The sequence below is a fragment of the Pan troglodytes genome, chromosome 20 (assembly GCF_028858775.2).
Source record: "Pan troglodytes isolate AG18354 chromosome 20, NHGRI_mPanTro3-v2.0_pri, whole genome shotgun sequence".
NCBI lineage: Eukaryota > Metazoa > Chordata > Mammalia > Primates > Hominidae > Pan > Pan troglodytes.
In genome coordinates this window covers 6,684,846-6,708,175 of record NC_072418.2, presented here as the reverse complement: position 1 = coordinate 6,708,175, position 23,330 = coordinate 6,684,846, and the positions used below count along the sequence as shown (strand labels likewise).

At 55.2% G+C, this 23,330-nt stretch overlaps 2 protein-coding genes across 10 annotated transcripts in view; one reads left to right on the top strand and one right to left on the bottom strand.

Annotated features, from left to right (window-relative positions):
- Positions 1-214: 214 nt before the first annotated feature.
- MPND (MPN domain containing) overlaps positions 215-23,330 on the bottom strand; it is a 26,054-nt gene continuing 2,938 nt past the window's right edge. The window contains exons 2-14 of one of the 6 annotated variants that reach the window (XM_054673467.2): positions 20,744-20,865; positions 16,404-16,690; positions 14,413-14,649; positions 7,310-7,442; positions 6,205-6,289; positions 5,914-6,010; positions 5,293-5,365; positions 5,141-5,217; positions 2,878-3,046; positions 2,712-2,782; positions 2,122-2,211; positions 1,043-1,135; positions 215-381 (exon numbers count right to left, since the gene is read on the bottom strand). In XM_054673467.2, the coding sequence (XP_054529442.1) occupies positions 295-381; positions 1,043-1,135; positions 2,122-2,211; positions 2,712-2,782; positions 2,878-3,046; positions 5,141-5,217; positions 5,293-5,365; positions 5,914-6,010; positions 6,205-6,289; positions 7,310-7,442; positions 14,413-14,649; positions 16,404-16,690; positions 20,744-20,843 (1,599 nt within the window). In that variant the 5' untranslated portion in view covers positions 20,844-20,865 and the 3' untranslated portion in view covers positions 215-294. Of the gene's footprint in view, positions 382-1,042; positions 1,136-2,121; positions 2,212-2,711; positions 2,783-2,877; positions 3,047-5,140; positions 5,218-5,292; positions 5,366-5,913; positions 6,011-6,204; positions 6,290-7,309; positions 7,443-14,412; positions 14,650-15,692; positions 15,995-16,403; positions 16,691-16,781; positions 18,241-20,743; positions 20,866-23,330 lie in introns of those variants that run through there. The other 5 variants (XM_054673469.2, XM_016934711.4, XM_016934713.3 and 2 more) reach the window with 5 other exon arrangements.
- Positions 21,335-23,330, top strand: part of STAP2 (signal transducing adaptor family member 2) — a 15,030-nt gene continuing 13,034 nt past the window's right edge. The window contains exon 1 of one of the 4 annotated variants that reach the window (XM_063801020.1): positions 21,335-21,719. In XM_063801020.1, coding sequence (XP_063657090.1) covers positions 21,618-21,719 — 102 coding nt within the window. In that variant the 5' untranslated portion in view covers positions 21,335-21,617. The remainder of the gene's footprint in view (positions 21,720-23,330) is intronic. The other 3 variants (XM_063801019.1, XM_054673474.2, XM_054673473.2) reach the window with 3 other exon arrangements.

Below are 23,330 nucleotides of genomic sequence, written 5' to 3'. Positions count from 1 at the left end.
CACACACCCCAGGAGGTCCCTCCAGCACCCCAGGTGCTCCCGAGCCCAAGGTGGGTGGGACTGGCCCTGAGGCTTTTGTGCCAGTTCCCAGGTGCAGGCGCTGAGGGGTACCCTGGAAGTTAATGCCCTGCCCTGGAAGTGAGGAAGCTGGGGTGATGGTACCAGCCTGGGCACCCAGCCACCCTCACCCCAGCCTTGGGGAGACCAGCGTGGCTGGCTGCTGCTTCCGTTTCTTTATTACCTGAGCCCATCCGGACCCTCAAGACAACTGGAGCCCACCCTGCCCTGGAAGGCTCAGCTCCCCTGCTTGAGGACGCCGCACACCTGTTCCAGGACGTGACACAGGCTCTGGTCCTTGGGCGTCCTGCTGGCCAAGGAGATCTGAAACGAGGGGGCTGGGCCTCAGGCTGTGCCCGGGGGTCCTAGCCAGCCCTGCGCCTCACAGTCCACCATGCAAGTCCAGCATCCTGACTGAGCCCCCCTGAGACCGAGGCACAGGGCTGGGGTCCCGCAGCACAGCCTGCTGCTTACCCAGTGGGGCAGTATGTAACCGAGGGCCTGGCTCCCGGGGGCAGCGGTGCTGTGTGGAGGGGTGGGGCTTATGTGCACACTCCCGATCCTGCCCCCACTTCAGCCCCTCCCTGCCTGGGTTCCAGACACCCATGGGGACACCACAGCCTCCACAGCTATCCGAGAGCTGAGCAGAATGAGTCCCTTTCTATGCCAGGTGGAGGGAAACCAGGAAACACTACCCTAAGACACTCAGGGGCAGCCAGGACCCTGGGCCCTCTGCAGGGGAGCCACTCCCAAAACCCGCTGCCAGGACCTCATCCGGCACTGCCGGAGCTTAAAGCTCCACAGTCCAATCAAATCTGGCCTGCACCCTGCTGGGGTGGCCACAGGGTGACCAGGGTCACCAGTCTGCCAGCTGGGCTGTCTCAGGCCCCTGAGGCCCACGGGGCTCATTGCTGCCACCTTTTAGGCTGCCCAGGGAGCCTCTCCTGGGGCCCCGTTAGGAGGTCTGCGGGGACTTGGGGCTCACCTTAAGCTTGTCGAGGTAGGTGTGCTCCTGGCTCCAGGGTTCCTGGAGCCTCACGAGGTCAGGGGAACCCTTGTAGAACTCCACCAGCAGCATCTACAGGACAGAGGAGCATGGACTCCCAGGCTCCCTCCAAGCCTGAGGTACCTCAGCGCCTCTCCTGGGGTTCCAGTCTCAGGCAGCCCTGAGACATGACCCCATCACTAACAAACCAACCACAAAGGGATCATGAGTGACCTTAGCCACAGGGCTCACCTAGCTTAGGTCCAGGAGGGCGCTCTCGAGGGGGAGGCAGCAGCGTTGCCCAAGGGGCTGCCACGAGAGGTCCACCTGGACCTGCACTCACCGAGCCCAGTTCTCCAGAACCACGCAGGCCTGACGTGGCCCCCTGGTTCGGCCTCATCCCCAGCTGTGACACCTGTGAGGTCACAGGTTTGACGAACTAGTTTAGGTTTTGTTGGGTTTTTTCCTTGAGGTAGGGTCTCACTCTGTGGCCCAGACTGGAGCGCAGTGGCGTGATCTCAACTCACTGTAACCTCCACCTCCCGGGTTCAAGAGCTTGTCCTGCCTCAGCCTCCCAAGTAGCTGGGACTATAGGCACCCGCCACCACTCCTGGCTAGCTTTTCTATCTTGGTAGAGACAGGGTTTTGCCATGTTGGCCAGACTAGTCTCGAACTCCTGACCTCAGGTGATCCACCCACCTCAGCCTCCCAAAGTGCTGGGATTACAGGCGTGAGCCACAATGTCTGCCTTAGTTTAGTGTTTTAAATGCATGTTGAACACACAATTTTTAAGTGTTCATCCAGTTACCACCCAAAGTCCCTGGGGTTTCTCTACTGGACAGCCTGGCAGAAGAGGCCAGTGCCTTGGAGAACAGCAGGTGGGGAGGTGAGGGCAGAAGTTGGAGGGACCCTGGCAAGGGCCTGGACTCTGTCCTGAGTGATGGAAGAAGCCCTAACCCAGGCCCCCAAGGCGCCACCAGCCATAGCTTCCCAAGCCCACCGGTGGGAAGCAGACCAACGCATCGTGTGCCCAGCTGCGCACTGCCAGCCCCTGCCTGCCCGCCCCGCAGCGAGCTCACCATCTCGTGAAGGATGTCATTGGTCAGGAAGCTGTCCTGGACGTAGGCCATCTCCACATCCATGGGGATGCCATAGTCACTGGGCCTTTGCTGGCAGGGACACAGACCAGTCAGAGAAGCCTCACCAGCCCGCAGCCCATGGCAGCTGGGGACAATTGGCAGTGCCCGGGCTGGGAACGGGAGAGTGCACACCCCGGCTCAGCTCTGCACCGGGATTGGCACCTGGTGGTGGGACCAGGGAGGCAGGGTAGCATCCTTACTGTGGGAGAGGCCCAGAAGAGAGCCAGGGCCCTGAAATGACTTCCCAGGGCTGACCTCTGACTTCAGGGCAGGATTGGGGAATGAAGCCAGGCAGGGTCAGGAAGGGAGCCCTCCTCTTTGTACTGAGCAGCCAATGACACAACGGAGGCCCCACGCCCAGGACCTCACCAAAATATGGGCAGGGCAGCAGTCACGTCCCCGTTTCATAGATGGAGAAACTGGGGCCCCAACTCTCCAGTGGAGCCTGGAACCAGGGGCCCCTGCCTAGTCATGACCCAAATGCCCCGGTGCTCCCGGGCCCCCCAGGCTCTCCCAACAGCCCCACCTACCTCGGGAGGAGGCATCACCCAGAAAGGCGAGATCTTGGACTCGGGGCCTGGGTTGCCAGAATAGTAAGGGGCTGGCGGGAGAGAGGGAGAGAGGGCTTGGGCCTGGGAGGCTCGGCTGGCCCAGCATCCCCCCTCCTTGCTCCCCCCACAGCCCCATCCCACGTACAGCAGAGCAGGGCGAGGCAGGGCTGGAAGCCATTGCTGGAGCCCTGCAGCCGCAGCTGGTAGTCCATCTGTGCGTCGATGTCCTGCAGAGATGGCAGCGCCGGGCTGTGCGGGTGGCTGTGGTACCAGCCCACCAGGGACAGGCCCCGCAGGAACAGGCTCTGGTAGATCTGGGGACAGAGGCGCAGCTCAGGGGGCACAGGGGCCTGAACGGCTCTAGTGAGCTTATGTGGCTGGCCAGCCCTGAACGAATTCCTGCTGTGTATCAGGCCTGGGGACACAGTGATGACCAAGACAGGCCCTGCCCCCACCGCCACTGAGTCCAGTGGGAGCTGGAGAGACAGCCAACAAGTACCTCTTTTAATATAAAAGACGCACCCTGCCACAAAGCCAGGACACCAAAGTCATTTTGTTCACCGCTGTAGCCCAGCTTACAGAATAATAGTCGCCACACAGTAAGCACTCAACAAACAGTTAAAACTAGGCTGGGAGCAGTGGCTCACGCCTATAATCCCAGTGCTTTGGGAGGCTGAGGCAGGCAGATCACTTGAGGTCACGAGTTCAAGACCAGCCTGGCCAACATGGAGAAACCCCCTTCTCTACTAATAAAAAAATTAGCCAGGTGTGGTGGCACGTGTCTGTACTCCCATCTACTATGGAGGCTGAGGCAGGAGGATGTTGAACCTGGGCAGCTGATGCTGCAGTGAGCCATGATTATGCCACTGCAGTCCAGCCTGGGCAACAGAGCAAGATCGTGTCTCAAAGAAAAGGAAAAAAAAAAAAGAATAGCAGCTGGCACTTATGAGTAGTGTTTAATAGATGAGGCCTGGCACTGAGCATTCAATATTAGCAGCCCTTCACTTTTTATGTTCTTAGATATAGGGTCTTGCTCTGTCACCCAGGCTGGAACGCAGTGGCGCCATCTCAGCTCACTGAAGCCTCAACCTCCTGGACTCAATCCATCCTCCTGCCTCAGCCTCTCAAATAGATGGGACTACAGGTGCGTACCACCATGTCTGGCTAATTTTTTTTATCTTTTGTAGAGATGGGGTCTTGCTGTGGCCCCAGGCTGGTGTCGAACTCCTGGGCTCCAGCAAACCTCCTGCCTCGGCCTCCCTAAGTGCTGGGATTCCAGGTGTGAACCCCCGGCGCCTAGATCTGATGGCCTTTCATTGAAGCGGCTCATTTTACAGACAAGGAAACCAAGGCTCTGAGAGGGGAGGGGGCTGGCGAGGTCTCAGCACCAGGGCTAGGAGATCCAAAAGCAGTGCTCTTAGGCTGGGCGCGGTGGCTCACACCTGTAATCCCAGCACTTTGGGAGGCTGACGCGGGTGGATCACGAGGTCAGGAGTTTGAAACCAGCCTGGCCAACATGGTGAAACCCTGTCTCAACTAAAAATACAAAAATTAGCTGGATATGGTGGTGCACACCTGTAATCCTAGGTATTCAGGAGGCAGAGGCAGGAGAATCACTTGAATCCGGAAGGTGGAGGTTGCAGTGAGCCAAGATCGCGCCCTGCACTCCATCCTGAGCGACAGAGCGAGAATGTCTCAAGAAAAAAAAAGGCCGGGCGCAGTGGCTCACACCTGTAATCCCAGCACTTTGGGAGACCGAGGTGGGCAGATCACGAGGTCAAGAGATTGAGACCATCCTGACCAGGCACGGTGGCTCACCCTTGTAATCCCAACACTTTGGGAGGCTGAGGTGGGCGGATCACGAGGTAAAGAGATCGAGACCATCCTGACCAACATGGTGAAACCCCGTCTCTACTAAAAATACAAAAAATTAGCCGGGCACAGTGGCTCACGCCTGTAATCCCAGCACTTTGGGAGGCTGAGGCAGGCGGATCACGAGGTCAGGAGATCGAGACCATCCTGGCTAACGCGGTGAAACCCCGTCTCTACTAAAAATACAAAAAATTAGCTGGGCGTGGTGGCGGGCACCTGTAGTCCCAGCTATTCAGGAGGCTGAGGCAGGAGAATGGCGTGAACCCGGGAGGCGGAGCTTGCAGTGAGCTGAGATCGCGCCACTGCACTCCAGCCTGGGCCACAGAGCGAGACTCCATCGCAAAAAAAAAAAAAAAAAAAAAAAAAAAAAAAAGCGGCGTTCTTCACCCTTCACCATGGGGTCCCAGGCACACAGACGGGCATGCTCACCTGCACGGTTGCTGGGTGATGACACTGCCAGCCACTGGGCAGTCGCCAGGACAGCTATGTCCCTTCCCAACCCTCCCCAGAATGCCACCTCCCAGGTAGCCCCTCACCTCCTCTTCGATGGCAGCTGCAGTCTCTGCGTCCCCAAGCCGGCTCCGACAAGGGAAGGCTCTGAGCACCGTCAGCACTGTGGGGAGGGGCAGCTGTGACCCCGTGACCCCGGTCCCCCAACGCCCCCGCCCACCCGGCCCTGGATACCCACTCTGGCTGTTGATGTCCCAGCGGCCCCCCAGGTAACCCACGACCTCACTCCGCGTCAGGTGGCTGTGGAAGTCCTGGGGAAGGGAGGGACAGCAAAAGACTGGCTCAGGCTGTGGCCCTGCCCCAACACTGGAGCCAGCCTGTGCCCTCATTCTCTTTGAGACTCAGTCTTGGTCTGTCGCCCAGGCTGGAGGGCAGTGGCATGATCTCGGCTCACCGCAACCTCCGCCTCCCCAGTTCAAGCCATTCTCCTGTCTCAGCCTCTCAGGTAGCTGGGATTAGAGGCGTGCACCACCACGCCCAGCTAATTTTTGTATGTTTAGTAGAGACAGGGTTCAGTGTTACCCAGGCTTGTCTCAAACTCCTGAGTTCAGGTGACCCGCTGCCTCAGCTTCCCAAAGTGCTGGGATTACAGGTGTGAGCCACTGGGCCTGGCCATGCACCCTCCTTCATACATTTATTGAGCACCTACAGTGTACCAGTAGCAAACAAAGCAGACAAGGCCCCAGCTGTCATGGAGCTGATACGCAGGGGAGCCCCGCCCACTGCCCACCTACTGGGCTCCCCAGGCCCCTGCCCAGGCCTGGGAGCCCCTTGCCCCTAGACAGGGTGGGCCACACACCAGCAGGAACAGCACGTTGCTGGAAACAGCCACGTTGAACGGCTGGAACTTGTTGATGGCTGCAAAGGATGTTACTTCCACGAGGGTGTGGGGGTTCCTGTAGGGGCCAGGAGGGTCGCACAGTCTCAGGAACCCCCAGGCTCTTCCCTCGCCCCCACACTGACTCTCCCAACCCCACAGCTCTGAGGATCTGAGGCTCTGTCCCACCCCCCACCCCTGCCCTTGCTACCCCAAGACCAGCAAGAGATCCAGGTGAGCTGGGGCAGGGGCAGAACTTGGGGTGAGTCTGACCTGGCCAAGTCGCGGCTGCCCAGCATGCAGTAGCGGACCGGAACCCGGATCTTGCTGTCCACCCGCTTCCCTGGGGTTGTGGCCTCTGGGAGAGAAAAAGGCAGGGTCAGTCCCTCCCCAGCCCAAGTTAGAACAAATTAGGTGGCCACTGGGTGTGGTGGTGCATGCCTATAATCCCAGTGCTGAAGCAGGAGGATCGCTTGAGCATGGGAGGTTGAGGCTGCAGTGAGCTGTGATCACACCACTGCACTCCAGCCTGGGTTACAGAGTGAGACTCTTATTTACAAAAAAGAAATTTTTTTCCACTGGGAAGCTGAGGTGAGAGGATTGCTCAAGTCCAGGAGTTCAAGACCAGCCTGGGCAAGATGATGAGATCTCGTCTCTGAAAAAAAATACAAAAATTAGCTGGGTGTGGTGACGCACACCTGTGGTCCCAGTTACTCAAGAGGCTGAAGTGAGAGCATCACTTGAACCCAGGAGGTTGAGGCTGCAGTTAGCCATGATTGCACCACTGTACTCTGCCCTGGGGGACACAGCAAAACCCTGTCTCAAAAAAACAAAACAAAAAAACAGGTACAGTGGCTCACGCCTGTAATCCCAACACTTTGGGAGGCCGAGACCGGTGGATCACCTGAGGTCAGGAGTTCAAGACCAGCCTGGACAACATTGTGAAACTCCATCTCTACTAAAAATACAAAAGTTAGCCAGGCGTGGTGGCTGGCGCCTATAGTCCCAGCTATTTGGGAGGCTGAGGCAGGAGAATCGCTTGAACCCGGGAGGCAGAGGTTGCAGTGAGCCGAGACTGAGCCACTGCATTCCAGCCTGGGCGACAGAGGGAGACTCCATCACCAAAAAATAAATAAATATATAAAATAAAATAAAATCCAGCATTTGAGCTTAAGAAGTCAAGGCAGTGAGTAAAACTGGGCAGTGGGACTGTCTTCAGCCCAGGCCTCGCCCGGCTCCAGACTTAGGGCCCAGCTGACTCTCCATGTCTCCATCTTGGGGGCCCTAGGAGAAGATCAAGGCCCAACCTCTCCCCAGTCTCCTCCCCAACCCGAGCTGTATCCGCCCCTGTCCTGCCTCCCCTCCCCACGCCTCTCACCCGGGTGGGCAGGCTCTGAAGGGCTCTTCCCCAGTGCTCTCCGACTCTTGTCCTCTGCTGAGACCCCCGCCAGAACGTCCTCCTCCTCCTCTTCCATCAGCAACTCCTCCTCCTCCCCTTCACTGGCTGGGCTCTGCAGGGGTTAGGGGTTAGGGGTCAGGGACAGCGGTGGGACCCTCAGCTGGGTGCCCCCCACCCTCCCTACTAAATCCCACCCCAGCCCTTTGGCCTAAGCCGTAGGCGCCATTGCCCCACATGACCACTAGAGGGAGGGAGGGAGCAGAGAAGGCCTTAAGCTAAGACCTCACATTTTATTTATTTGTTTGTAATTTATTTTTTATTTATTTATTTTTGAGACGGAGTCTCTCTCTGTCGCCCAGTCTGGAGTGCAGTGGTGTGACTTCGGCTCAATGCAACTTCCGCCTCCTGGGTTCAAGTGACTCTCCTGCCTCAGCCTCCTGAGTAGCTGGAATTACAGGCATGCACCACCACATCCAGCTAATTTTGTATTCTTAGTAGAGACGGGATTTCTCCATGTTGGTCAGGCTGGTCTCAAACTCCCGACCTCAGGTGATCCACCCACCTCGGCCTCCCAAAGTGCTGGGATTACAGGCGTAAGCCACCGCACCCGGCTCACCTCGCATTTTATAATACAAGCCCTGCGCAACCTTTGGTGAGCACCATTGCCATTTATGCCTAGCGTTCCATTATTGGAACGCTAAGCATATGGGAGCTATTTATATCCTACTGCTCAAAGTCATCGCCAAGGTCTGATTGCAAAAATTCAAAGAATTGCAACCTCAGGCATAAATGGGTTTAAACTCTCTGAACTCTATCTATTCTTTTATCTTTTTTTTTTTCTTTGAGACACGGTCTCACTCTGTCACCCAGGCTGGAGTGCAGTGGCACGATCTTGGCTCACTGCAACCTCTCTGCCTTCCGGGTTCAAGCCATTCTCCTGCCTCAGCCTCCTGAGTAGCTGGGAGTACAGTTGCCCACCACCACGCCTGGCTAATTTTTGTCTTTTTAGTATAGATGAGGTTTTGCCATGTTGGCCAGGCTGGTCTCAAACTCCTGACCTCAAGTGACCCACCCGCCTCAGCCTCCCAAAGTGTTAGCATTACAGGTGTGAGCCACCGTGCCCAGCCAACTCTATTCTTTTTTTTTTTTTTTTTTTTTTGAGACAGAGTCTCACTCTGTCACCGAGGCTGGAGTGCAGTGGCATGATCTCGGCTCCCTACAACCTCCACCTCCCGGGTTCAAGTGATTTTCCTGCCTCAGCCTCCCGAGTAGCTGGGATTATAGGCACGTGCCACCACGCCCAGCTAATTTTTTGTAGTTTTAGTAGAGATGGGGTTTCACCGTGTTAGCCAGGATGGTCTTGATGGTCTGACCTTGTGATTTGCCCATCTCGGCCTCCCAAAGTGCTGGGATTAAAGGCGTGAGCCACCGTGCCCGGCCGCCAACTCTATTCTTATCTGTAAAAGGGCACAATGACCTCCAACTCCACAGGGATGGCATCAGGGTGAAATGAAATCATACGCACAAAGCATTTAGCATACAGCTAGATGCTCCGTTCACTGAGCGAGCCAGCACCATACATAGGTGGCTTTCATGTCTTTGAGTAACCTTTCCTCCCAGCCGGGCGCAGTGGCTCACGCCTGCAATCCCAGCACTTTGGGAGGCTGAGGCGGTGGATCACTTGAGGTCAGGAGTTCGAGACCAGCCTGGCCAACATGGTGAAACCCCATCTCTACTAAAAATACAAAAATTAGCCAGGCATGGTGGCAAACACCTGCAATCCCAGCTACTCAGGAGGCTGAGGCAGGAGGATCACTTGAACCCGGGAGGCGGAGACTGCAGTGAACTGAGATCACACCATTGTACTACAGCCTGGGTGACGGAGCGAGACTCTGTCTACAAAAATACAAATTAAAAATAACCTCTCCTCCAGTTCTGTCCTAAACTGCCCTTGTGGAGGTGACCTCTCTGGGTCACATCTCACTTTCTGTCCTCGTCACCTTCTCGGCAGCATCTGACCCAGCACAGCCTCCTACCTACCGGGACATGGTCCTCACACGACCCCCGGATCCCACGCTCGCCTGGCTCCCTCTCACCTCCCCTCTCGCTGTTGCTGGCCCCAGGCTGGGTTTTCAGGCCTCCTCCCTCCACACCCCTCCCAGGTGGCCTCATCCCCTCTCAGGGCTCCAAATCCTGTCTACACCTGACACTGCCCACGGTCCTGTCTCCAGCCCAAGCCTCTCCTGGCTCCAGACTCAGGGCCCAGCTGCCTCTCTATGTCTCCATGTGGGGGACTCACAGGGTCAAGCTCAACACAGCCATGCTGGGCCCCACTGAACCCCCAGATCTGCCCTTCCGACATCCCCCAATTTTGGCAGCTCGATCCACCCACTTGCTCAGGACTCCAGCATCTGATCTATCAGCAAACCTGGCGGATACACTTCCAAAAATGCCTGGAACCTGCCCACTTCTTCCCTGCTCCATGGTTGGCCTGGGCCACTCCATCATCCCTCACCTGGACCAGCTCACTCACTTCTGCCCTGGTCCCTGGATCCCACCCTAACCCCCAACAGTCTAGTCCCCACAGCAGCCACCAGAGAACGCCTGTGAGCACCTCAGTCAGATCCTGTCCTTCCTCTGCCTGCAACACTCCATGGCTCCCAACTTCCTCCAGGTCAAAGCCCAAGTTCTCCCCATAACCTAGAGGGCCCTGCATGACCTGCCCTGTCCCCTTCCCATCCTCCCCACCTCCTTCTCTCTCCCTTACTCACTCGGCTCCAGCCACACAGGCTCCTCGCTGTTCCTCCAACACACCAGGCACGGTCGTGCCCCAGGGCCTTTGCAGGGGCTGTTTCTCAGAAGTCCTCATGGCACCGTCCCTCCCTCCCTCCCCACCTTCAGTTCTCTGTTCAAATGTCACCTTCTCAGTGAAGCCCCCCCAACCACCTTCTTCCCCCACAACTCCCACCCAAAGGCAGGGATTTTTGACTTTTTTGCCCTCTGCTTTATATTCAGTGCCTAAAACAGGCCTTGCACACAGTTGGCCACTAACTGAATACATACTGAAAGAATGGTTTCCTGTGTCATCTTAGCTAGGCAAGAGTGCCTGGTAATTTAATGGAACACTGATCTAGGCATTACTGCGATGGCATTTGTTACATGTGATTCATATCTACAGTAAGGTGACTTTCAGAAAGGACATTGCTCTTGACCAGGCTCCACGGCTGGCTCACGCCTGCAATCCCAGCACTTTGGGAGGCAGAGGCGGGCGGATCACCTGAGGTCAGGAGTTCAAGACTAGCCTGGCCAACATGGTGAAACCCCATCTCTACTAAAAATACAAAAATTAACTGGGTATGGTAGTGGGCATCTGTAGTCCCAGCTACTCAGGAGGCTGAGGCAGGAGAATCGCCTGAACCCGAGAGGCAGAGGTTGCAGTGAGCCAAGATCACGCCATTGCGCTCCAGCCTGGGAAACAAGAGCGAAACTCCATCTCAAAAAAAAAAATAGACCCACTCACTGAGCCACTGAGGACTCGGCAGCCTCCCGTTGAGCACCCTCACTTCCTGATGCTCCATCCCTCCCACTCGCCTTCTCCTGCCACCACTGCTTTCCACAGGCCGTTCCCACCAAGGCAAAGGAATCGTGACTGGCTGCGGTGGCTCATGCCTGTAATCCCTGCACTTTGGGATACCGAAGCGAGTGGATCACTTGAGGTCAGGAGTTCGAGACCAGCCTGACCAACATGGTGAAACCACATCTCTAATAAACATGCAAAAATACAAAAATCAGCTGAGCTTGGTGGCGTGCCCTTGTAGTCCCAGCTACTCTGGAGGCTGACACAGAAGAATTGCGTGAACCCGGGAACGGGAGGTTGCAGTGAGCCAAGATCACAGCACTGCACTCCAGCCTGGACAACAGAGCGAGACTCCATCTCAAAAACAGAATTGTATCTTTTGTCCACTATCCAGAACCTCCACTCTTTCAACCCCTCTGCTGATGCAAGTAACAGTGATGACCTGCTTCCTGCTGGCACTGAGGACTGTATCCATATAAGAATTCAACAGAGGCCGGGCACGGTGGCTCACGCCTGTAATCCCAGCACTTTGGGAGGCTGAGGCAGGTGGATCACGAGGTCAGGAGTTCAAGACCAGCCTGGCCAAAATGGTGAAACCCCGTCTCCACTAAAAATAAAAAAATTAGCCAGGCCTGGTGGCGGGCGCCTATAATTCCAGCTACTTGGAGGCTGAGGTAGGAGAATGGCTTGAACCCGGGAGGCAGAGGTTGCAGTGAGCCAAGACTGCACCACTGCATTCCAGCCTGGGCGACACAGTGAGACTCCATCTCAAAAAAAAAAAAAAAAAAAAAAAAAGAATTCAACAGAAAAATGGCAGGAAAACGCTTACTGCTGTCCTGCAAGAGATCAGTGATGATTACAATAAAAAGAAACTAGTGAAGGTGTTTAAGAAGAAATTTAGGCCGGGCGCGATGGCTCGCGCCTATAATCTCAGCACTTTGGGAGGCCGAGGAGGGTGGATCACGAGGTCAGGAGTCTGAGGACAGCCGGACCAACATGGTGAAACCCCATTTCTACTAAAAATACAAAAATTAGCCGGGTGTGGTGGTGCGTGCCTGTAATCCCAGCTACTCAAGAGGCTCAGGCAGGAGAATCACTTGAACCTGGGAGGCAGAGGTTGCAGTGAGCCTAGATCGCGCCACTGCACTCCAGCCTGGGTGACACAGCGAGACTCCGTCTCAAAAAAAAAAAAAAAAAAAAAAAGAAATTTGCAATTTGCCTGCCTGCAATGATACTGTAATTGAGCATCCAGAACATGGATAAGTCAGCGGGGCTTGGTGGCTCACGCCTGTAATCCCAGCATTTTGGGAGGCGGAGGCGGGCGGATCACCTGATGTCAGGAGTTCGAGACCAGCCTGGCCAACGTGGTGAAACCCCGTCTTTACTAAAAATATAAAAATTAGCCGGGTGTGGTGGTGGGCGCCTGTAATCCCAGCTACTCGGGAGACTGAAGCGGGAGAATCATTTGAACCTGGGAGGCGGAGGTTGCAATGAGCAGAGATCGTGGCATTGCATTCCAGCCTGGGAGACACAGCGAGAGTCCGTCTCAAAAAAAAAAAAAACAAAAAAAAAAACACAATATGGAGAAGTAATTCAGCTACAGAGTGACCAGTGCAAGAACATTTGCCAGTTCCTTGCAGACACTGGACTGACTAAGGAGGATCATGTGAAGGGTCAAGGGTTTTTTTGCCACTGCGCCGGGCAGGTTCATGGGTATTTTTTTTGCCACTGCGCCGGGCAAGTTCATGGGTTTTAAGTGCTTGTGGCTCACTGAAGCTTAAGTGAGGATTTCCTTGCAATGAGTAGAATTTCCTTTCTGTCCTTTGTCACAAGTTTAAAAACCTCACAGCTTGTATAGCGTAACCATTTGTGGTCTGCTTTTAACATGGACTAGGGTTAACTCCTTCATGCAATAAACTTCATACATAAAAAAAAGTTTATAGGCCGGGTGCGGTGGCTCAAGCCTGTAATCCCAGCACTTTGGGAGGCCAAGGAGGGCGGATCACGAGGTCAGGAGATCAAGACCATCCTGGCTAACACGGTGAAACCCCGTCTCTACTAAAAATACAAAAATTAGCCAGGCGTGGTGGCGGGCACCTGTAGTCCCAGCTACTCGGGAGGCTGAGGCAGGAGAATGGCGTGAACCCGGGAGGCGGAGCTTGCAGTGAGCTGAGATCGCGCCACTGCACTCCAGCCTGGGCGACAGAGCGAGACTCCGTCTCGAAAAAAAAAAAACATATCTACAAAAAGAAGAAAGGACATTACTCTTGATAGTACGGGTGGGCCTCATCCAATCAGCTGAAGTCCATAACAGCAAAAACAGAAAAAAAAAAAAAGATTCTGCCACAAGACTACAGCATCTGCTCCCGCCTCAGTTTCCTGCCTGCCCTACAGATTCCACACATGGGCACTGGTACCATCTCCATTTTGGGGTTTTGTTGTTGTTGTTGTTGTTTTGAAATGGAGTCTCACTCTGTCGCCAGGCTGGAATGCAGTGGTGTGATCTCAGCTCACTGCAACCTCCGCCTTGCAGGTTCAAGTGATTCTCCTGCCTCAGCCTCCCGAGTAGCTGGGACTACAGGCATGCACCACCACGCCTGGCTAATTTTTGTCTTTTTAGTAGAGACGGGGTTTCACCATGTTGGCCAGGATGGTCTTGATCTCTTGACCTCGTGACCTGCCTGCCTCGGCCTCCCAAAGTGCTGGGATTACAGACATGAGCCACTGTGCCTGGCCTACCATCTCCATTTCACATAAGAAAAAAAAACTGGCCAGTGCAGTAGCTCACGCCCGCAATCCCAACACTTTGGGAAGTCCACGTGGGAGGACTGCTGGAGGCCAGGAGTTTGAGACCAGCCTAGGCAACATGGTGAAACCTCATCTCTACTAAAAATCCAAAAATTAGCCGGGTGTGGTGGCATGCGTCTGTAGTCCAGCTACTAGGGAGGCTGAGGTGGGAGGATCGCTTGAACCCAGGAGGTGAAGGCTGCAGTGAGCCAAGATGGGGGCACTGCACTCCAGCCTGGGCCACAGAGTGAGACCCTGTCTCAAAAAAAAAGAAAAAAACTAAGGCACACAAAGGGTCCTTGGTCAAGTTCACCCGGCTGGTGAACACTCAGGGAACATCTATTATTATAGCATTTGAAGTTCCCCCAGTGCCCCTCTGGTCCCTGCCATCATTTCCAGCCCCCTCAGCCACCCATGACACCAGCAGGTCTTTCTTCTTGTCTACATGACTTTGCATATGCCATTCCATCCTTCTAGAAAGCTCTTCCCTTCAACTTGCTCTGACAAACTCCTGCTCATCCCTCAAAGCCCAAGCTCCCATGTCCCCTCTCTCCGCCCCAGCCCTGGAGGGATGGAGGAGGCATGTCACGTGGTAAGGGCTCCATCCGTGTTTGTATATATTACTATAATACCTCCTCCGGAGAGAGCTGTGCCAGGCTGGGCACCCCTCATTCCACAGTGACCTGGGCGGCTTCCTGGAGGAGGCTGCAGCACGTACCTCATCAGCAGCCGTGGCAGGCGTGTGCAGCTGGTGCAGCCGGAGCCACGTGGCCTTGTACTTGTCCAGTTTCTGGCCTTTGTACTTGACAGAGGCCCAGCCACAGCCCGACTTCTTGGCAGGGTTCACCAGCTTCTTGCAGTGGGTGGCCCAGGCGCTGGGTGAGTTGAAGGTCTGCCCAGTCTCCTGCCACATGATCCTTCCGTCTGGCTGCAGGTCGCCCAGGAACTTCTTCCCCTGCAGTGACAGTCAGCTGGCTGGGCCCAGGACCGACACCCACCATGCCCTCTCTCCCGGGGGGGCCTCCCCCGCCCCACGCTCCCTGAGGCATGTCTTTACAGGGCTTCCAGGAACGCCTCTCAGGCCGGCCACAGGGCCTCCTCAGTGCCTGGGAGTCCACTCCCACACACGGGATCAGCCTGCACCAAGCTGCCTGGCAGGTATCTGCACCCCGCCCACCATGACCAAGAAACCCCTAAGATCGGGGATAGGGTCTTTCTGTCTTGATCACTGCTGCATCTCCAGGATGCAACACTCAGCAGTTGCTCCATTCAGAAACTCCCATTCAGAAGGTGAATAACGTGCTACCATTCACAAATCAAACAATAATGACAACAGTAATAGTAATAATACAGGGCTGGGTGCAGTGGTTCACGCCTGTAATCCCAGCACTTTGGGAGGCTGAGGCAGGCGGATCACCTGAAGTCAGGAGTTTGAGACCAGCCTGGCCAATATGGTGAAACCCCATCTCTACTAAAAATATAAAAATTAGCCAGGCGTGGTGGCGGGTGCCTGTAATCCCAGCTACTCAAGAGGCTAAGGCAGGAGAATTGCTTGAACCGGGAGGCAGAGGTTGCAGTGAGCCGAGATCATGCTACTGCACTCCAGCCTGAGCAACAGCGCGAGACTCTGTCTCAAAAAAAAAAAAAAAAAAAAGGCCGGGCATGGTGGCTCATGCCTATAATCCCAGCACTTTGGGAGCTGAGGCGGGCGGACCACGAGGTCAGGAGTTCAAGACCAGCCTGGCCAATATAGTGAAACCCCGTCTCTACTAAAACTGCAAAAAAAAAAAATTAGCCAGGCGTGGTGGCGCATACCTGTAGTCCCAGCTACTCGGGAGGCTGAGGCAGAAAATCGCTTGAACCGGGAGGCAGAGGTTGCAGTGAGCCGAGATCGCGCAACTGCATTCCAGCCTGGGCAACAAAGCGAGACTCTGTCTCAAAAAAAAAAAAAAAAAAAAAAAAAAAAGTAATAATACCTACCACAGATAAAGTGCTTACCATGTGGCAGGCGCCTGCTGAGGGCTTTATTCATTTAACCATCCCCTAATTTTCCCATGGTGGGGAAATATTCCGTTTCACGGCTGGGAAACCACAGGAAGGCCGGGGTGTTGCCCATCTGACCCTGCGCGGGTGGTGGCTCCTCTCTGAGCCTCAGCTTCTCCTTTGTGGGATGGGGTGTTTGGTAATCTACGTGCTCCCCACCAGAAGGACCCATCTGTGCCTCAGATTCCTCTCTCCACATGGGGCTTGTCCCGTAACAAGAGCTCCGGGCCTCAGTGTCCACTCCACGGGAGCTCCTCCTGCAAGAAAGGAGCTCTGGGCCTCAGTTTCCCCTCCCCACACTGGGGCTTGTCCTAAAGCAAGGGAGCTCTCCAGGCCTCAGTCTCCCTTCCTCACACCGGGGCTCTTCCTGCCGCCAAGGGAGCTCCGGGCCTCAGTCTCCCCTCTTCATGTCGGGGCTCTTCCTGCAGCCAAGAGAGCTCCGAGCCTCAGTTTCCCCTCCTCACACTGGGGCTCTTCCTGCAGTCAACGGAGCCCCGAGCCTCAGTTTCCCCTCGCCACACCGGGGCTCGTCTCTCAGCAAGGGAGCTCCGGGCCTCAGTGTCCCCCCCCCCTACACTGAAGCTTGTCCTGCAGCAAGGGAACTCCAGGCCTCAGTTTCCCCTTCCTGCCCGAGCCGCGATGGGACGAGGGAGGCGGGGTGCTCACCAGGTAGTAGATGGACAGCACCCCGGCGCCAGGCTCCAGCAGCGCGTCTTTGAGGAGCACCCGCAGCGTGACCGCGCGCCTGGTGAGCGCGCCCCCGGGCCCGCCGCAGGCCCCCGCCCCGGCCCCGCAGCCGCCGCCTCCTCCGCTGACGCTACTGCCGCCGCCGCCACTGCGTCCACCGCCCGCTCCCGCATTCGGCCGCTCAGGGTCCTCGGCCTCCGCTTCGTCCTCGTCCTCCTCCGGCGCCTCCTCGCCCGCACCGCCCGCCGGGGACAGCGGCTCCGGAGCTGCGGACAGCGAGAGGCTGCAGGGAGGCCGCTCGCCCCCCGGCTCTGCAGCCCCGCGCCCCGCGCCTCCGCCCCGCCGGGCCCGCCGTACCTGCCATGGCCGCGCCTCCCCGCGCCCGGAGCCCTAGACTCCGGCTTCCCGGCACGTGACGCGGCCCCGCCCCGGGGAGGGGAGGGGCGCCCCAACCATTGGCCGTCGCCGGGGTCGGGGGAAGGGCTCGGCGCGCTGGGGTGGGCGGAGAAACTGAGGCCTCGGGGATGCCCACGCGGGAGAGAGATCGGGAACTCAGCCCTCTGGGAACATTCGGGAAACTGAGGCGTGACGGGGTGGTGACAGGGAGCTCATTGGTGCGAATGGGGAAACTGAGGCCTCGCTGTCCAGGGATAGAGGTTGCAAGGTGGAAGCCTGGGGCGGGTGCGCGAGTGGCTCAGCCTGCTGCAAGGAGAGGAGAAGCTGAGACCTGCGGTCATCGCACTTGAGGAACTCAGAGGCCTCGGCCTTTGGGACCAGGGGAGAAACTCAGGTCCAGGGGAACAATGCGGACTCCAATAGGGAACGGCCTCGCGCAGACACAGGTGGAGCCAAAGAGCCCAAGCAGGCCTCAGTCGCTAAAGAATTAACTCCCACCCTCCCGGGCGGCCCTCGACTGATTCCATGATTGGACCGTTGCGGAGCCCGCCAGCCAATGATAAGAGCCCCATTTATTTCACCCTCAACCAATCGATAGCAAGCTACTGGATTCCCGCACCAACCAATCCGTGTCAACTATCTGATTACACCAACTCGGATTTGACCAATGGGCAGACGTCCATGTAAACCAATCAGTAGAAACCCTTAGTTCTGAGCGCAAACCATCAGAGGCAGGGACTGGACTCACCAGCCAATCAGCTCCGGGTATAAGGCCAGCCGAGTCCGGCCCTCCATACCCTTGGGCGGAGCAGGAGGCAGGGCCGGGCTCGTTGCGCGCCTGATCAGTGCAGCCCCGGCCTTTGTCCCCTACCCTGTTTCTGCAACTACATCCCCGACCCTGTCCTGGGACCTTCGTCCCGGAGCCCAGGCTCTGGGATTTCCCTCAGTCCCTGGCAGGGTTGAAAGTCCGGGATGGGGACTTCCTAAAGCTCCGGGACGCCGTGGGATGGGCTCAAGTGCGGGTGGCTTTGCCCAGACCGCAGTCGGGAAGTGGGAACTGGACAGTAGGGGTGCGGGGGAGGCTCTCCAGGGTGCTCGGGAATGTTCTCAGGAAGAAGACTTGACATAGAGCAAGAGCTGGGTACATGTGAACTATTGTTGTCCAGCCCAGGCACCCTTTAGGGGCCCCACCCTGACTGTCCAGCCAGCAACGGGCATCCCCAAGGCCTCCAGACTCAGCATAGCCCAAACCGGCCTCAGTTTATTTCCCCAAGTCCTTACGCACTTTCTCTTTGGCTTTTTTTCCGTCCCCTGCCTTCCAAAACCCTGAGCCACACCTCCAGCCTCTTGCACCCAAATCCTGGCCATCGCAGTGAGTCTCAGGCCTCCAAACTCATGCCCCGCCCTGTCAGTCTTCCACCATTGCCCCAGAGGGCTCTTTCTAAAATGCACCTATTACCACCTCCCTCCCATATTATTATTTTCTTTTCTTTTCTTTTCTTTTCTTTTTTTTGAGACGGAGTCTCGCTCTGTCACCCAGGCTGGAGTGTAGTGGCAAGATCTTGGCTCACTACAACCTCTGCCTACCGGGTTCAAGCGATTCTCCTGCCTCAGCCTCCCGATTAGCTGGGACTACAGATGCACATCACCACACCCAGCTAATTTTTGTATTTTTAGTAGAGAAGGGGTTTCACCATGTTTGCCAGGCTGGTCTCGAACTCCCAACCTCAGGTGATCCACCTGCCTCAGCCTCCCAAAGTGCTGGGATTACAGGTGTGAGCCACTGCGCCCAGCCTATTTTCTTTTCTTTTCGAGACAGGGCCTTGCTCTATCTCCCAGGCTGGAGTGCATTGGTGTAATCATGGCTCACTGCAGCCTTGGCCTCCTGGACTCAAATGATCCTCTTGCCTCAGCCTCCAGAGTAGCTGAGACAACAGGCGTGACCACCATGCCTGGCTAATTTTTAATTTTTTTGTAAAAGAAGGGGATCTCACTATGTTGCCCATGCTGGTCTCCAAGTCCTGGCCTTAAACAATCTTCCCACTTGGGCTCCCAAAGTGTTTGGATTACAGGCGTCAGCCACCGCACCCTGCCCTCCTCTCATGCTGTAAATCCTTCTGTCGCTCCACATTGCCTTAGACAAATACAATAAAAACTAACCACCCTGGCTGGGCACGGTGGCTCACGCCTGTAATCCCAGCACTTTGGGATCACTTGAGGTCAGGAGCTGGAGACCAGCCTGACCAACATGGTGAAACCCCATCTCTACTAAAAACAAAAAAATTAGCCGGGGGTGGTGGTGGGCACCTGTAATCCCAGCTACTCCAGAGGCTAAGGCAGGAAAATCACTTGAACCCGGGAGGCGGAGGTTGCAGTGAGCCGAAATCATGCCACTGCACTTCAGCCTGGGCAAAAGGAGCGAAACCCTGTCTGAAAAAACAAACAAACAAAAAAATGAAACAAAAATCAACTCTCTGACCTTACTTAGTATAGCTGATACTATCAACTTTATCAGACAGTTCAGTGGATGAACACATTGCCACAGTCCCACGGCCTTTCTGTGGTTTCTAGAACACCTGTTCTGCTATGTATACAAAGTCTAGCCCTGGTAACTATTAAGGAAATTGAATTTGTAATTTAAAAACTCCCAAAAAAGCAATCTCCAGACCCAGATGGTTTCACTAAGGAATTCTGCCAAAGGTTCAAAGAAGAATTAACACCAATTTCACATCATCTCTTCCAGAAAATTGAAGGGGACACTTCCCTGTTCATTTTATGGAACTATGACCCTGATACCAAAACCAGATAAAGACGGTACAAAGAAAGCAAGCTACACCCCATATCCCTCATGAAGACGTGCAAAAATCCTTAACAAAATATTACAAAGTAGAATTTAACAATATATAAAGTGAATTATACACCATGACAAGTGGGGTTTACTCCAGGGACCCAAGACTGGTTCAGTATTCAAAATTAATCAATTGTCCACCATATTAAACAAGCTGTGGTAGGCAGAATAATGGTCTCTTAAAGATATCCACGCCCTAATTCCCAGAATCTGTGAATACGTTAGGATACGTGGCAAAGGGATTTGAAGATTAAAGATAGACGCCAGGCACAGTGGCACACACCTGTAACCCCAGCACTTTGGGAGGCCTAGACTGGAGGATCACTTGCGCCCAGGAGTTCAAGACTAGCCTGAGGGCCGGGCACGGTGGCTTATGCCTGTAATCCCAGCACTTTGGGAGGTCGAGGCAGGTGGATCACAAGGTCAGGAGATTAAGACCATCCTGGCTAACACAGTGAAACTCCATCTCTACTAAAATAAAAATACAAACAAATTAGCTGGGCATGGTGGCACGCGCCTATAATCCCAGCTACTCGGGAGGCTGAGGCAGGAGAATTGCTTGAACCTGGGAGGCAGAGGTTGCAGTAAGCCGAGATCGCTCCACTGCACTCCAGCCTGGGTGACAGAGCAAGACTCTGTCTCAAAAAAAAAAAAAAAAAAAAAAAAAGACCAGCCTGGGCAACATAGCAAGAACCTGTCTCTACTAAGTGAAAAAATTAGCTGGGCGTGGTGGCAGGCGCCTGTAATCCCAGCTACTTGGGAGGCTGAGGCAGGAGAATGGCATGAACCTGGGAGGCAGAGCTTGCAGTGAGCCGAGATCACGCCACTGCACTCCAGCCTGGGCTACAGAGCGAGAGTCTGTCTCAAAAAAAAGAAAAAAAAAAATTAGCCAGGTGTGGTGGCATGCAACTGTAGTACCACCTACTCTGGAGGCTGAGGCTGGAGGATCACTTGAGCCTGTAAGGTCGAGGCTACAGTGAGTCATGATCGCCCCACTGTACTCCAGCCTAGGCAACATAGTGAGAACTCATCCTTAAAAAAGGAAAATAAATTAGCTGGGTGTGGTGGTGCCCACCTATAGTCACAGCTCTTCGGGTGGCTGAGGCAGGAGGACCACTTGAGATTGGGAGGTCAGGGCTGCAGTGAACTATGATCGTGCCACTGCACTCCAGCATCGACAACAGAATGAGACACCGTCTAAAAAAGAAAAATTGCAGATGAAATTAAAGTTGCTAGTCAGCTGACTTTAAAATAGGGAGAGTAGCGTGGATTATCCAGGTGGGCCCAATGTAATCATTAGGGTCCATCAAAGTAAGAGAAAGGGCCAGGTGTGGTGGCTCATGCCTGTAATCTCAGCACTTTGGGAGGCTGAGGCGGGCAGAAAACTTGGGGTCAGGAGTTTGAGACCAGCCTGGGCCAACATGGGGAAACCTCGTCTCTACTACAAATACAAAAATTAGCCAGGTGTGGTGGCGGTCACCTGCAATCCACGCTAGTCAGGAGACTGAGCTTGGACTCAGTCTCTGAACCCGGGAGGCAGCTCAGTCTCTTGAACCCGGGAGGCAGAGGTCGCAGTGAGCCAAGATCATACCACTGCACTCTAGCCTGGGCAACAGAGTGAAACTCTGTCTCAAAATAGGAAAAATAAATAAATAAATAAATAAATAAATAAAGAGACAGACCATGTCTCTGTCTTTGCAGATATAGCGAAGATTATTCTCCCATTCAAGTAGACTTATACATTCTCTCTGTTCTCAGTTCCACACCAGAGAGGCGGGGATTTCCCTAGGATCACTGGACCTGCTGGGATCAGCCTCTGCCCAGCCCTGGCAGGGGAGGGAGTTGACGGGCTGACAGAGGAAACTCCCCTGAAACCTGTTTCTCAGCTTCCCGGCCCAGCTGGGGCACCCACTGGAAGGAGAGGCCAGGCGGAAGACCCTGGCTCCGTCATGGCCTCTGCCCTGAGGCCACCCCGTGTCCCCAAGCCTAAGGGTGTCCTGCCTTCACACTACTATGAGAGCTTTCTAGAGAAGAAGGGGCCCTGTGACCGGGTAAGGTGGGGAGGCGGGGGCTGGCCCTGCTGGGCCACCGTGGGGAGCTGCGGCACCTCTCTGAGTCCCAGTCTCCCCACTCGCCAAGGGGGGGCGGGGTGGGTGCTGGATTGGGCAGGACACGAGCTGGGGGACTGGGGTGGGTTCTGGCCATCTGCCTCTCTGTGCGTCTATCTCTGTCTCCATGTGTCTTTGAATTTGGTTTCTTTTTCTCTTTCTCTCTCCCTGGCCCCGTCTGTCTCTCCCGATGTCTCTCTCAGTCTCCCTCTCTCTTTGTCTCAATCTTTGCTTTTGTCTCTCGTTCACTCTCTTGAATACAAACAAGATCAGGGACTTCCTCCAGGAAACAGGGAGTCCTCTGACTCCCGAGCTTCCTCCCACTCCCAGCCCAGGAAAAACTCCGTGAACCTCAGCTGCTGGGGTGAAGGCCAGGACAGGTGACATGTGAGGACAGTAAGAGCTAGCGGGGGCCACATTCCACAGGACAGATAGTTTCCATGGACAGTGCCTGCCTGTGTGTGTGTGTGTGTGCTTATGTCTTCCTCAGAATAAAGTCCCAGCCCCTCCGTTCCCCGTGAGGCCCTATCTCTCCTTCCCCATGCCGCATATTCATTTTCTTTCTTTCTTTTTGTTAGAGACAGAGTTGCTCTGTCACCCAGGCTGGAGTGCAGGGGCACGATCGTGGCTCACTGTAGCCTCAAACTCCTGGGCTCAAGTGAACCTCCCGCCCCAGCCTCCTGAGTAGCTGGGACCACAGGCATGCACTGCCTCTTCTGGCTTTTATTTTATTTATTTACTTTTGAGACTGAGTCTCACTCTGTCACCCAGGCTGCAGTGCAGTGGCACCATCTCGGCTCACTGCAACCTCCACCTCCCAGGTTCAAACGATTAAGCGATTCTCGTGCCTCAGCCTCCCGGGTAGCTGGGATTACAGGTACGCACCACCACACCTAATTTTTGTATTTTTAGTAAAGACAGGGTTTCATTATGTTGGCCCGGCTGGTCTCGAACTCTTGACCTCAGGTGATCCACCTGTCTCGGCCTCCGTAAGTGCTGGGATTACAGGCATGAGCCACCGTACCCAGCCTTTTTTTTTTTTTAAAGATGGGGTCTTGCTGGCCAGGCACGGTGGGTCACACCTGTAATCCCAGCACTTAGGGAGGCTGAGGCAGGTGGATCACCTGAAGTCAGGAGTTCGAGACCAGTCTGGCCAATATGGTGAAACCCCATTTCTACTAAAAATACAAAGATTAGCCGGGCGTGGTGGTGCGTGCCTGTGATCCCAGCTACTCTGGAGACTGAGGCAGGAGAATCATTTGAACCTGGGAGGCAGAGGTTGCAGTGAGCCAAGATCGTGCCACTGCACTCCAGCCTGGGCAACAGAGCAAGACTCCATCTCAAAAAAAAAAAAAAAAAAAAAGATGGGGTCTTGCTATGTTGCCCAGGCTGGTCTCAAACTCCTGGCCTTAAGTGATCCTCCTGCCTCAGCCTCCCAAAGTGCTGGGATTAGAGGTGTGAGCCACCATGACTGCCTCATTTTCTAATACAGATCAAAACAAACACCCCCAGCTCCTCCCTGCCCATGTCCCCGCCTCTGCCCCTGAGGTTCCC